General features: G+C 43.3%; 1 protein-coding gene across 1 annotated transcript in view; it reads left to right on the top strand.

Moving 5' to 3' along the window:
- Nucleotides 1-3868, top strand: part of kif23 (kinesin family member 23) — a 46795-nt gene extending 42927 nt beyond the window's left edge. The window contains 2 exon segments of the mRNA XM_046342874.1: nucleotides 788-858; nucleotides 3701-3868. Of these exon segments, the coding sequence (XP_046198830.1) occupies nucleotides 788-858; nucleotides 3701-3716 (87 nt within the window). The 3' untranslated portion in view covers nucleotides 3717-3868.
- Nucleotides 3869-16254: the final 12386 nt, after the last annotated feature.

Genomic DNA, 16254 nt, shown 5'->3' with positions numbered 1-16254 from the left:
ATGTTACACCCCACATGTACAAAAAGGAAAAATGCATAAGGCATCCCCAAACTAAAGACTGAACCAAAGGAAAAGCCTCACTGCTTACCAGCTGGGACCCTGAGCTGTGGTCATCAACCAGGCTCAGCAACTGGACAAGGTTTCTGCTGCCCCTGGGGGATGGAGTGTGGCAGTGTATCCTGGCCTAACTGTGTGCTAACACCACGACCTGTGACTGACCATAGGACAATGACCAAGACCGTACACTCATATCTGGTACCAGGCTGTCATGGCTGTAGGGTATACAGTAAGGTACAGGTAACTGCCAAAACAATGGATGCACTTGAGCCAATTAGGGATACAAAGTATATCGAAAGCAGATGCTTCCACACAGGTGTGGTGCCTGAGTTAAGCAATTAACATCCCATCATGCTTAGGGTCATGTATAAAATGCTGGGAGGCCATTATTTTGACTACCATGGCTATAGCATGACAAAGCCCCCATCCACAGGGCAGTCTGTCACCAGATCTCAACCCAATAGAACACATTATTGGAGATTCTGGAGCGGCTCCCAAGACCAGTTTTCCACCATCAAAACACCAAATGATGTGGAAGAATGGTGTCTCATCCCTCCAACAGAGTTTCAGACACTTGTAGAATCTTTGCCAAGGTGCATTGAAGCTGTTCTGGCTCGTGGTGGCTCAACGCCCCCCCATTTTAAGACACTTGATGTTAAAACATTTCTGATCAGTTACCTGTAGTTAACCATTGTAGAAGCTTCCACACTGTGTGTGTTCTATGTTCCAGTGTTCTATGGCTGTGGAGATGAGGGCTGGATCTAACCTGGGTCCAGGCTACCAGCACCATGGACATCAAAAGTAAGTATAATGTCCATAGGTTTTGTTTTACAAATGCGTCTGAACTTTCGGGGGACACTTTTCAAGGTTTCTGAATTAATACACAAGTGTACAAAACATTAAGAACACCTGCTCTTTCCATGACAGACTGACCAGGTGAAAGCTATGATCCTTTATTGATGTCACCTGTTAAATCCACTTCATTCAGTGTAGATGAAGGGGAGGCGGCGTGTAGATGAAGGGGAGGCGGCGTGTAGATGAAGGGGAGGCGGCGTGTAGATGAAGGGGAGGCGGCGTGTAGATGAAGGGGAGGCGGCGTGTAGATGAAGGGGAGGCGGCGTGTAGATGAAGGGGAGGCGGCGTGTAGATGAAGGGGAGGCGGCGTGTAGATGAAGGGGAGGCGGCGTGTAGATGAAGGGGAGGCGGCGTGTAGATGAAGGGGAGGCGGCGTGTAGATGAAGGGGAGGCGGCGTGTAGATGAAGGGGAGGCGGCGTGTAGATGAAGGGGAGGCGGCGTGTAGATGAAGGGGAGGCGGCGTGTAGATGAAGGGGAGGCGGCGTGTAGATGAAGGGGAGGCGGCGTGTAGATGAAGGGGAGGCGGCGTGTAGATGAAGGGGAGGCGGCGTGTAGATGAAGGGGGGCGGCGTGTAGATGAAGGGGGGCGGCGTGTAGATGAAGGGGCGGCGTGTAGATGAAGGGGGGCGGCGTGTAGATGAAGGGGGCGGCGTGTAGATGAAGGGGAGGCGGCGTGTAGATGAAGGGGAGGCGGCGTGTAGATGAAGGGGAGGCGGCGTGTAAAAGACGGATTCTTCAGCCTTAAGGTAATTGAGACATGGATTGTGTATTTGTGCCATTCAGAGGGTGAATGGGCAAGACCAGACATTTCAGTGCCTTTGAACGGGGAATGGTAGTAGGTGCCAGGTGCACCGGTTTGGGTCAAGAACTGCAACGCTGCTGGGTTTTACATGCTCCACAGTTTCATATGGATCAAGAATGGTCCACCACACAAATGACATCCAGCCAACTTGACACAACTGTGGGAAGCATTGGAGTCAACATGGGCCAGGATCCCTGTGGAACGCTTTCCACACCTTGTAGAGTCCATGCCCCGAAGAATTGAGGCTGTTCTGAGGGTTGGAACTGTTTTGTACACTCCTGAAGCATTGGACTCAACGTTAGCCAGTGGAACCTTGTAGAGTCCATGCCCTGAAGAATTGAGGCTGTTCTGAGGGTTGGAACTGTTTTGTACACTCCTGAAGCATTGGACTCAACGTTGGCCAGTGGAACCTTGTAGAGTCCATGCCCTGAAGAATTGAGGCTGTTCTGAGGGAAAAGTGTGGAGGGGGAGATGCAACTCAAAATGAGGAAGATGCTCCCATGTTTGGTATGTTCAGCACATGAGGAAGATGCTCCCATGTTTGGTATGTTCAGCACATGAGGAAAATGCTCCCATGTTTGGTATGTTCAGCGCATGAGGAAGATGCTCCCATGTTTGGTATGTTCAGAGCATGAGGAAGATGCTCCCATGTTTGGTATGTTCAGCACATGAGGAAGATGCTCCCATGTTTGGTATGTTCAGCGCATGAGGAAGATGCTCCCATGTTTGGTATGTTCAGCACATGAGGAAAATGCTCCCATGTTTGGTATGTTCAGCACATGAGGAAAATGCTCCCATGTTTGGTATGTTCAGCACATGAGGAAAATGCTCCCATGTTTGGTATGTTCAGCACATGAGGAAAATGCTCCCATGTTTGGTATGTTCAGCGCATGAGGAAAATGCTCCCATGTTTGGTATGTTCAGCGCATGAGGAAGATGCTCCCATGTTTGGTATGTTCAGCGCATGAGGAAGATGCTCCCATGTTTGGTATGTTCAGCGCATGAGGAAGATGCTCCCATGTTTGGTATGTTAAGCACATGAGGAAAATGCTCCCATGTTTGGTATGTTCAGCGCATGAGGAAGATGCTCCCATGTTTGGTATGTTCAGCGCATGAGGAAAATGCTCCCATGTTTGGTATGTTCAGCGCATGAGGAAGATGCTCCCATGTTTGGTATGTTCAGCGCATGAGGAAGATGCTCCCATGTTTGGTATGTTCAGCGCATGAGGAAGATGCTCCCATGTTTGGTATGTTCAGCGCATGAGGAAGATGCTCCCATGTTTGGTATGTTCAGCGCATGAGGAAAATGCTCCCATGTTTGGTATGTTCAGCGCATGAGGAAGATGCTCCCATGTTTGGTATGTTCAGCACATGAGGAAGATGCTCCCATGTTTGGTATGTTCAGCGCATGAGGAAGATGCTCCCATGTTTGGTATGTTCAGCACATGAGGAAGATGCTCCCATGTTTGGTATGTTCAGCGCATGAGGAAGATGCTCCCATGTTTGGTATGTTCAGCGCATGAGGAAGATGCTCCCATGTTTGGTATGTTCAGCGCATGAGGAAGATGCTCCCATGTTTGGTATGTTCAGCGCATGAGGAAGATGCTCCCATGTTTGGTATGTTCAGCGCATGAGGAAGATGCTCCCATGTTTGGTATGTTCAGCGCATGAGGAAGATGCTCCCATGTTTGGTATGTTCAGCGCATGAGGAAGATGCTCCCATGTTTGGTATGTTCAGCGCATGAGGAAGATGCTCCCATGTTTGGTATGTTCAGCGCATGAGGAAGATGCTCCCATGTTTGGTATGTTCAGCGCATGAGGAAGATGCTCCCATGTTTGGTATGTTCAGCGCATGAGGAAGATGCTCCCATGTTTGGTATGTTCAGCGCATGAGGAAGATGCTCCCATGTTTGGTATGTTCAGAGCATGAGGAAGGTGTTTGTGTGTTTCTAAAGTGAGTAACTGTTATGTTTTTGTGTTTTTAGACGCAGAAAGCCCTGAAGATCCTGTCTGGGCTGCTCCATACACCCTCATCCCTCACCCCTCCCTCTGTCCTCAGCCCTCCTCGCCCCTCCCTCTGTCCTCAGCCCTCCTCGCCCCTCTCCCTCTGTCCTCAGCCCTCCTCGCCCCTCTCCCTCTGTCCTCAGCCCTCCTCGCCCCTCTCCCTCTGTCCTCAGCCCTCCTCGCCCCTCTCCCTCTGTCCTCAGCCCTCCTCGCCCCTCTCCCTCTGTCCTCAGCCCTCCTCTGTCCTCAGCCCTCCTCTGTCCTCAGCCCTCCTCTGTCCTCAGCCCTCCTCTGTCCTCAGCCCTCCTCTGTCCTCAGCCCTCCTCTGTCCTCAGCCCTCCTCTGTCCTCAGCCCTCCTCTGTCCTCAGCCCTCCTCGCCCCTCTCCCTCTGTCCTCAGCCCTCCTCGCCCCTCTCCCTCTGTCCTCAGCCCTCCTCGCCCCTCTCCCTCTGTCCTCAGCCCTCCTCGCCCCTCTCCCTCTGTCCTCAGCCCTCCTCGCCCCTCTCCCTCTGTCCTCAGCCCTCCTCGCCCCTCTCCCTCTCCCTCTGTCCTCAGCCCTCCTCGCCCCTCTCCCTCTGTCCTCAGCCCTCCTCGCCCCTCCCTCCTCACTTCCACGCGGCTGGTGTGCAATAGCTAACACTCTGGAAACTTTTTATTTTTAATCTTTAGCCTTAGTAACAACTATTTAAACATTTCCTATTGCTTTTTTTTTATATGAAAAACAGTGTGTGTTATACACTACCGTTAAAAGGTTTGGGGTCACTTAGAAATGTCCTTGTTTTTGAAAGAAAAGCAACAAAGTCCATTAAATAACATTAAATAACATTGTTAATGTTGTAAATGACTATTGTATCTGGAAACGGCAGATTACTTTTAATGGAATATCTACATAGGTGTATAGAGGCCCATTATCAGCAACCATCACTCCTGTGTTCCAATGGCACGTTTTGTTGGCTAATCTCAGTTGTGCACCGCGGCCTCCCACTCTTTCTATTCTGGTTAAAGACAGTTTGCGCTATTCTGTGCAGGGAGTAATACACAGAGTTGTATGAAATCTTTCTTGCGTGCAATAGCCTTCATTTCTCAGAACAAGAATAGACTGATTTTCAGAAGAAAGGTCTTTGTTTCTGGCCATTTTGAGCCTGTAATCGAACCCACAAATGCTGATGCTCCAGACACTCAACTAGTCTAAAGAAGGACAGTTTTATTCTTTCTTTTAAACATCACAACAGTTTTCAGCTGTGCTAACATAATTGCAAAATGGTGATCAACCAGCCTTTTAAAATGATAAGCTTGGATTAGCTAACACAACGTGCCCTTAGAACACAGGAGTGATGGTTGCTGATAATGGGCCTCTGTATGCCTATGTAGATATTCCATTAAAAATAAGATTTTTCCAGCTACAAAAGTCATTTACAACATTAAGAATGTCTACACTGTATTTCTGATCAATATGATATTTTAATGGACAAAAAAAGTCGGTTTTTTTTTAAAAAGGAGGAAATTTTCAAGTGACCCCCAACTTTTGTACAGTAGTATGTGTATATATACATCAACTTATTTTGTAAAATATTTAATATTTTGGTGTATGGTGTGGTACATATAAAGCCAGTATTAACTGAATGCATCATGATTCAGCCAAAGATGGACTGCTGTGGTTCATAACGAACTGGGCCTGTTGACAATATAACAATAGTTCAATGTTTTCAGATTTAGTTTTTTTCAGTTTTTAATTTTTTTTTTTTACACATTTAAGGGATAGTTGTATTTTGTTAGGTGGCACATAGGCAAGTCAGTGAAGAGTAGCCTGGTTTCAGATCCGTTTGTACTGTTGCTAAATACTATAGTTATTGTGGCGTGACAATGAGCACAGGAGTTGACAAGACGACACGGATCTGAGACCGGGCTAATGTCGGGATACATTTTGTTCAGTGAAATATTTTCTCTGCTGATTTTCTGTCTGAAACTAAATTCAAGCCTTCATTCTTGTTCACTTTCGTTTTGAATCGGCTGGTATATTATATTTTTATATTTCTCTGGTCGTTTTGTAAAGATATTTTATTCTGGTTTGAACTGAACTGATCTCCACAGCTTTCATTGTAAAAGTAGTTTAGGAATTAAATTCCTTTCTAAACACCTTTTTTTTGTGGTATTTTTTGTATATGGAATGAGTTTTGCATGTGAAGTGTTAACCTAGATCATCAGCTTTTTTATGGTACACAATTCTAAAGCCCTTCTGGATAAGAGCATCTGTTAAGTGACTAAAATGTAAAAAAGTATAAATGGCTGGACTGGATATTATAAGAATGACTGTAATTTACTGTAGAGGATCGGCTGTTCTCTTCCTGAACGTAGAATGCACTGGAGGGAAAAGGGATTGGGGCAATGTGTAAAAAAAGCAACTTCCCCATCACCACAAGAAACCTCCCAGCCTGCAAGCTCTCTCTAAAATAACTGTTGTAATGCCATTGGCTTAGGCTTAGCTGTAGATCCTTCTCTCCTTACGAACTATGCCTCCTATGGTCTCTGTCCTCCTCCTGCCCCTGCCTCGATTTACATGTAGTCTGAATATCTACTGTTTTTCTCCTCCTACTCAAAATAAACCGGGTGAGCTGCGTTCAACACCTATCCTACCAACCAACGGGACATTAAAAACGGTAATATCTTGTGTTTCACTGAGTCGTGGCTGAACGACAACATGGATAACATACAGCTGGCTGGGTTTTAGGTGCATCTGGAAGAGAACAGCAGCCTCTGGTAAGATGAGGTGGGGTGGTGTGGGTCTATTTGATAGGTCACCGCTGGTGCGCCAAATCTAATATTAAGGAAGATCAAATCACATACACATATTTAGCAGATGTTATTGCGGGTGTAGTGAAATGCTTGTTCCTATCTCCAACAGTGCAGTAGTATCTAACAATTCTCAACAATGCACACACCTAAAGTAAATGGTGTTAAGAAATATATAAATATTAGGGCGAACAATGTTGGCGTGTCATTGACTATTATACAGTAGAATAGTGTGTGTGAACATCCCAGGTTACCACGAGAATTTATCTATTTTTAGTTGTCTATTTACCACCACAAACCGATTCACTAAGAGGCCATAAGCAAACATGAAAATGCACATTGAGGTGGGTCTCCTAGTGGCCAGGGAGTTTAATGCAGGCAAACTTAAATCTGTTTCACCTCATTTCTACCAGCATGTTAAATGTGCAACCAGAGGGGGAAAAACTCTAGACCACCTTTACTCTAAACACAGAGAAGCGTAGATTCCCTCCATTTGGCAAATCTGACCATAATTCTATCCTGATTCCTGCTTACAAGCAAAAACTAAAGCAGGAAGTATCAGTGACTCACTCAATACGGAAGTGGTCAGATGACGCTGATGCTAAGCTACAGGACTGTTTTGCAGCACAGACTGGAATGTTCTGGGATTCCTCCGATGGCATTGAGGAGTACACAACATCACTCGCTGGCTTCATCAATGAGGACATCGTCCCCACAGTGACTGTACGTACATACCCCAATCAGAACCCATGGATTACAGGCAATATCCACTCTTGAGTTAAAGGGTACAGCTGCTGCTTTCAAGGAGCGGGACTCTAACCCGGAAGCTTATAAGAAATCCTGCTATGCCCTCAGACGAACCATCAAACAGGACTAAGATTGATATAGCATCAATACAGGACTACGATTGAATCCTACTACACTGATGCTCATCAGATGTGGCAGGACTTGCAAACTATTACGGACTATAAAGGGAATCCCAGCCGTGAGCTGCCCAGTGACAAGCCTACCAGGCGAGCTAAATTACTTCTATGTGTGCTTCGAGACAAGCAACGCTGAAGCATGCATGAGAGCATCAGCTGTTCCTGATTACTAATCGCGCTCTCCTCCGTAGGTGATGGACCTTTCAAACAGGTCAACATTCACAAGGACTCAGGGCCAGACCGATTACCAGGGCATGTACTCCGAGCATGCGCTGACCAACTGGCAGGTGTCTTCACTGACATTTGAGTCTGTAATACCAACATGTTTCAAGCAGACCGCCGTAGTGCCTGTGCCCAAGAACACTAAGGTAACCTGCCTAAATGACTACCGACCCGTAGCACTCACGTCTGTAGACATGAAAAGCTTTGAAACACTGGTAATGGCTCACATCTACAGAGGGTAGTGTGTACAGCCCAGAACATCACTGGGGCCAAGCTTCCTGCTATTCAGGATCTCTACACCAGGTGGTGTCAGAGGAAGGCCCTAATAATTGTCCAAGATTCCAGCACCCTAGTCAGACTGTTTTCTTTGCTACCACACGTCAAGCAGTACCAGAGTGCCAAGTCTAGGTCCAAAAGGCTTCTTAACAGCTTCTACCCCCAAGCCATAAGACTCCTGAACAGGTAATCAAATGGCTACCCAGACTGTTTGCATTGACCCCCACCACCTTTTTTTACGCTGCTGCTACTCCGTTTTAACCATGCACAGTCACTTTAGCCCTACCTACATGCACATATTACCTCGAAGAACCTGTACCCCTGTATATAGCCTCCAGACTGACTCTACTGTAACACCTTGTATATAGGGGAGGCGGCAGGGTTGCCTAGTGGTTAGAGCGTTGGACTAGTGACTAAGACATGATAAAAATCTGTCTTTCTGCCCCTGAACAGGCAGTTAACCCACTGTTCCCGTCATTGAAAATAAGAATTTGTTCTTAACTGACTTGCCAAGTTAAATAAAGTAAAATACAAAATGGCCTCCACATTTAATCGGTACCGTAACAGCCTGTTTATAGCCTCGTTACTGTTATTTTATTGTTGCTCTTTTCTTAATTGCATTGTTGGTTAAGGGCTCGTCAGTTAGCATTTCACTGTAATACAACACCTGTTGTATTCATTTGAGTTGATGAACCTTTAATGTTGATGGGCCATACCAAGGTGTGCCAGTAAAGAGTTGAACTTTATACCCATTACAAAGACATCACTGAAGACCTACCATCAGCCTGAGTCCTCTAGTGGCGGGTCCTCTAGTGGCGGGTCCTCTAGTGGCGGGTCCTCTAGTGGCGGGTCCTCTAGTGGCGGGTTATGCCACTGAAATAATAGCTCTGAAAAGACTACCTGAATGCAGTGGCTATTTTAGCATGTAAATCTTGTTTGGGAAGACTCCCCCAAATTATTTTAGATGCATGCCAGCAAAGCCACTACACAATTCTAAACAATACATTAATTGCACTATAAAGGTGACATGGTGCCCACAAACTGTTATTCAATGATGACATTTCTCTAGAAAAGGTTATAGGCTACATGTGCACCACCAAGTCAGAACAGTCGGTGAAATTAAGAGGTGAAAATAGACCAAATTATTAGTGTGAGGCACATGGGCTACTAACATCTTACTACACAACATACACTTAAACCCCCGAGCTGACAAGGTACAAATCTGTCATTCTGCCCCTGAACAGGCAGTTAACCCACTGTTCCTAGGCCGTCATTGAAAATAAGTTAAATAAAGGTAAAAAAAAAAATCATTTTTTAAAATTCCTTTTTACAAAGAACCAGATGACACCACTTTCTTTTTTTCCTTTTTATTTACAGATAGCCAGGGGAACACTCAGCCAGGGGAACACTCCATCATTTACAGATAGCCAGGGGAACACTCCGACATCATTTACAGATCAGAGCCAGTAGGGATGACCAGGGATGTTCATCATTTACAGATAGCCAGGGAACACTCCGACATCATTTACAGATAGCCAGGGAACACTCCGACATCATTTACAGATAGCCTGTCCTGGGAACACTCCAAAATCATTTACAGATAGCCAAGGAAACATGACATCATTTACAGATAGCCAAGGGAACAGTTGTCAAACATCATTTACAGATAGCCAGGGGAACACTTTACACATCATTTACAGATAGCCAGGGGAACACTGACATCATTTACAGATAGCCAGGGGAACACTCCGACATCATTTACAGATAGCCAGGGGAACCTTCTGTAGCTCAGTTGGTAGAGCATGGTGCTTCAGACCAGCCAGGGCTGATGAAACTGGGTTCTGTCTGTGGGGAAAACTCATTGTAGAATGTATGCCACATGACTAGTAGGTGGGCGCTTTGGATGGCTGTGGCCCTGCTAAATGGCATATATTGTTGCATTATATTTTTAATGTTTGACATCAATTACAGATAGCCAGAACACTCAGCCATAATTTACAGATAGCCAGGGGAACACTCCATCATTTACAGATAGCCAGGGGAACACTCCGCCTCGGTTGACCATGGATGTTCTCTGTTTAGTGAGTCCTGCAGATCAGAGTTCAGTAGGGATGACCAGGGATGTTCTCTGTTTGTGAGTCCTCAGATCAGAGGCAGTAGGGATGCCACAGGGATGTTCTCTGTTTAGTGAGTCCTCCAGATCTTTTCAGTAGGGATGACCAGGGATGTTCTGTTTAGTGAGTCCTCCAGATCAGAGGCAGTAGGGATTGCCAGGGATGTTCTCTGTTTAGTGAGTCCTTCAGATCAAGGCAGTAGGGATGACCAGGGATGTTCTCTGTTTAGTGAGTCCTTCAGCTCAGAGGCAGTAGGGATGACCAGGGATGTTCTCTGTTTAGTGAGTCCTGCAGATCAGAGGCAGTAGGGATGAACAGGGATGTTCTCTGTTTAGTGAGTCCTTCAGATCAGAGGCATCTCCAAGGGATGACCAGGGATGTTCTCTGTTTAGTGAGTCCTTCAGATCAGAGGCAGTAGGGATGACCAGGGATGTTCTCTGTTTAGTGAGTCCTTCAGATCAAATGGCAGTAGGGATGACCAGCAAACTGGGATGTTCTCTGTTTAGTGAGTCCCTTTGATCAGAGGCACCTTAGGGATGACCAGGGATGTTCTCTGTTTAGTGAGTCCTTCAGATCAGAGGCAGTAGGGATGAACAGGGATGTTCTCTGTTTAGTGAGTCCTTCAGATCAGAGGCAGCAGGCGCGACCAGGGATTTATCTCACTGATCAAGTAAAGCCGACAATGTTCCTGTCCTACTAAGAATTCTAAATGTAATGAGTACTTTTGTGACTGTAAGGAAAGATGTATGGAGTAAAGTACATTTGAAAGTTGTCAAACATACAAACACAGATACCCCCAAAAAACAAGTACTTTACACCATTGTGTTCACAGAGTTCTTGGAAAATATTCAACCCATTTTCACCCTACCCACCTCTGTTTTTTTAGTTTTTATTTATTTATTTTTTCTGCTCTTTTGCAACAGGCCTCTACCGCATGACCAGGATCATTTATCATCTGGCTTCTTCACCTGCGGGATCGTCTCAGACCAGCCACCCAGACAGCTGATGAAACTGAGTATTTCTATCTGTGGGAAAACTTGTTAATGGCTGTTTATTCCATGTGTAACTCTGTAGGTGGACCTATGCATGGCTGTGGCCCTGCCCAGTCATGTGAAAAAAATCATCAATTGTTGCATGTTGTGTTTTTAAAGTTTGTTAAAATAAAATATAATCAAAAATCTCCCATGTGCTGTGTGTGTCCTTCCTTGGGCTTAATCTCCTAAATATTGTGTCCTGCCTGCAATTAGTGGGCTCCTTCGATGGTGTTTGCTAGAGCTGACTGCTTTTCGTTATGCTGGCTAACAAGTAATAATCTAGCTAAATTTAGCAGGTAGATTCCACTCTACACAAGGTCTAGTATACCTATTAGAATTTATTTCCCAAATTAATTTGGTTATCAAGCTGCTGGCCCTTATTACATAAAGGATTGCAGTTAGAGTGCAGTGTAACTGCAGGATGCTGTGACTATTGCGTCCAAAATAAAGCATGTAAATGCACTTTTACTGCAGTTTCAAAACCGCATTCTTCTTTTGTTGTTGTAAGGGTCAACCCGGCTTGCTAACTAAACAGACGGCTCATCATAGCCCATCACAACGCTGGACTGGCCAACGGAAGCTTGTAGATGTACTCTTTCTCTGTGATCTGGGACAATGATGCCATGCTCAAAAGTCACAATTGAAAGCGCTCAAGTTTAATTTGTGGTCTTGATGGTTGAGAGAGAGGAGCAGAAGTCGGTGTATGTCAAATGAAATGTTTATTGCTCACATACACACGGATAGCAGATGTGATTGGGAGTGTAGACCGACTGCCGCTGTTAAAGACTAACTTCACGCCACCTGGTAGTGCCGGTCTAGACTGCACCACATCCTTGTAAAGAAGCTAGCTAGCTACATTAGCCAGCTTAGTTAGCCTAGCCATCTAGCTTGTTGATGTAGAAAGGCTAATTGAGGATATTTTGAGGCGTCCTTGTCTACGACAACTCTATTCATATGAAACAACAGCCTACCTGTTGGTTGGATCATTGTAGCCGACTCCTTCTCATTTAGCCAACCCAATTCAGTCATTTTAATTACATTTTGTATTGATTAGAAATCTAGAAGAGAAAAACAACTTGATTGAGGAGGTGTGTCCAAACTTTTGACTGGTTGGTTCAGAATCGCCGTTATAATCATTGACCAGTAAGGAGAATTAAGTAAAAACACGAGTCCTATCTCCATCCATGGCTAATTTAGGAAAGGGACAACTTTAGCTAGCTAGCCACCGGAGGACAACAACACAACGAGATGCAACAATTCAAGTTGTTTCTTTCAATGACGTATTGCTCTCAATGCGATTTGATTGGAGTGGCTTCTCTTGACACTTGTTTTTTTGGTGTGCCAGGACCATTCACAGTTGAGCTTGCTCAGGTTAGCTCAATGCTGATTGGCTAATTTCTTATACCTTTTTTTATCAAGGGAGGTCAAATGCTCGCTGGCTTCCCTTGCTTTCCATTCAATGCTACTAACGGCAACAATATCATACCAGTTTGGAGCAGATAGATGGTTGATACAGAGAGACAGAGGGGCACCGTTTCACAGAGGGGCACCGTTTCACAGAGGGGCACCGTTTCACAGAGGGGCACCGTTTTACCTGCTCGGATACTTCTCTTGGCAACCATGAATACATGCAACTGCCTTTAGTAAACCAAGAGACAATATAACAGTGAAGTAACTAAAGCTTCCTGTGTTTGTCTGGCAGGTGGTTCCTGTTCATGTCCTGTCCAAGATGGAGTACCAGCTGAGTTATGTGGAGTTTTACCAAGACTGTCTGCTGTGGGCCGAGACACTAGTACACTCCACACTACAACACTACTATACCTCGACTACTACACTATTACATTATACTACTAAACAACTACACTACTATACTATACCACGACACTACTACACTATACCACTACACTATACTACTACACTACTATACCTCGACTACTACACTATTACATTATACTACTAAACAACTACACTACTATACTATACCACTATACTACTAAACAACTACATTACTATACTATACCACTATACTACTAAACAACTACACTACTATACTATACCACTATACTACTAAACAACTACACTACTATACTATACCACTATACTACTAAACAACTACATTACTATACTATACCACTATACTACTAAACAACTACATTACTATACCACTACACTACTACACTATACCACTACACTATACTACTAAACTACTACACTACTATACCTCGACGACTACACTATTACATTATACTACTAAACAACTACATTACTATACTATACCACTACACTACTAAACTCCTACACTACTATACCTCGACGACTACACTATTACATTATACTACTAAACAACTACATTACTATACTATACCACTACACTACTAAACTCCTACACTACTATACCTCGACGACTACACTATTACATTATACTACTAAACAACTACATTACTATACTATACCACTACACTATACTACTAAACTACTACTCTACTATACCTCGACTACTACACTATTACATTATACTACTAAACAACTACACTACTATACTATACCACTACACTATACTACTAAACTACTATATTACTACACTACTATACTACTATAATATACTGCTACACTACTATACTCCTACTTTGATATACTACTACACCACTACACAAATATACTACCAAACTACTATATTACTACACTACTATACTACCACAAGAATATATTACTACAATACTATACTACTACACTACTATACCACTGCACTACTATACCACTACTCTACTATACTACCACACTACTACACTGATATACTACTACACTACTGTACTACCACACCACTATACTGCTACACTACTACACTACTATACTACCACACCACTATACTGCAACAATACTACACTACTATACTACCATACCACTATACTACTACACTACTATACTACCATACCACTATACTACTACACTACTATACTACCATACCACTATACTGCGACACCACTACACTACTATACTACCACACTACTACACTGCTATACTACTACACTACTATAATACCACACCACTATACTGCTACACTACTATACTACCACACTACTATACTGCTACACTACTATACTACCACACCACTATACTGCTACACTACTATACTACCACACCACTACACCACTATACCACTACACTACTATACTACCACACCACTATACTGCTACACTACTATACTACCACACTACTATACTGCTACACTACCATACCACCACATCACTATACCACTACACTACTATATTACTACATAAATATACTGCTACACTACACTACTACTATATTATTATTATTATTATATATATTACTACTATATTACTACACTACAATATTACTACAATATTACTACACTACTATACCACTACACTACTATATTACTACACTACTATATTACTACACTACTATACCACCACACCACTATACCACTACACTACTATATTGCTACATTAATATACTGCTACACCCCTACACTACCATATTACTACAATTGTACACTACTATACAGCCACACTACTATATTACTACAATCGTACACTGCTATACTACTACACCACTCTATTACTACAATGGTATATTACTACCTACACCACACTAGTACTACAATAGTACACTACTATACTACTACTACACCGCTATACTACGCTATACTACCGCTATACTACTATACCACTACACTATTACAATAATATACTACTACACTACTATACTAGTACACTGCTATATTACTACACTGCCATACTACACTAATATATTACTACACCACTATACTACTGCACTACTATATTACTACACTACTATACTGTAGTGTGTCGTTCAAAGCTCAATGGTGCGACTGCCTGTACTTCCGGAGAACGTCAACCTTTCACGAACAGCGAGATAGCAAGAAGAAGAAAAATAATGAAAGGGTTGCTTGTCTGTCTCTATTGACTGATAATTATACAATATTTATACACTACACTACTATACTACTACAATAATATACTGCTACACGACTATACTACTATAATAGCGCACTACTATGCCTCTATATTACTACAATTCTATACTACCACACAAATATACTGCAATACTATACTACCACACTACTATATTACTAAGCTGCTATACTACTACAATACACTACTATACTACCACACCACTATACTGCTACACTACTATACTACCACACCACTATACTGTGACACTACTACACCACTATACTACTACACTACTATACTACCGCACCACTATACTGCGCCACTACTACACTAATATACTACTATACTACTACACTACTATACTACCATACCACTATACTGCGACACCACTACACTACTATACTACCACACTACTACACTGCTATACTACTACACTACTATACTACCACACCACTATACTACTACACTACCATACTGCTACACTACTATACTACCACACTAGTATACTACTACACTACTATACTGCTACACTACTATACTACCACACCACTATACTGCTACACTACTACACTACTATACTACTACACTACTATACTACCACACCACTATACCACTACACTACTATACTACCACACCACTATACTGCTACACTACTACACTACTATACTACCACACCACTATACTGCTACACTACTACACTACCATACTGCTACACTACTATACTACCACACCAGTATACTGCTACACTACTACACTACTATACTACTATACTGCTACACTACTATACTACCACACCACTATACTGCTACACTACTACACTACTATACTACTATACCACCACACCACTATACTGCTACACTACTACACTACTATTCTACCACACTACTACACTGCTATACTAATACACTACTATACCACTACACCACTATACCACTACACTACTATACTACCACACCACTATACTGCTACACTACTATACTACCACACTACTATACTGCTACACTACTATACTACCACACCACTATACTGCTACACTACTATACTACCACACTACTATACCACTACACTACTATACTACCACACTACTATACTACTACACTACTATACTACCACACCACTATACTGCTACACTTCAGCACTGTCTCCTATACAGGTAAGACTTCAGTGAACTCCAGTCAAATCGCAAAACTAAGCAAGACCTGCCAGTGGCACGGAATGGATGAATAGAAAACACT

This window comes from Oncorhynchus gorbuscha, linkage group LG01 (assembly GCF_021184085.1).
Source record: "Oncorhynchus gorbuscha isolate QuinsamMale2020 ecotype Even-year linkage group LG01, OgorEven_v1.0, whole genome shotgun sequence".
Classification (NCBI taxonomy): domain Eukaryota; kingdom Metazoa; phylum Chordata; class Actinopteri; order Salmoniformes; family Salmonidae; genus Oncorhynchus; species Oncorhynchus gorbuscha.
This window is presented reverse-complemented; position numbering and strand designations above follow the sequence as displayed.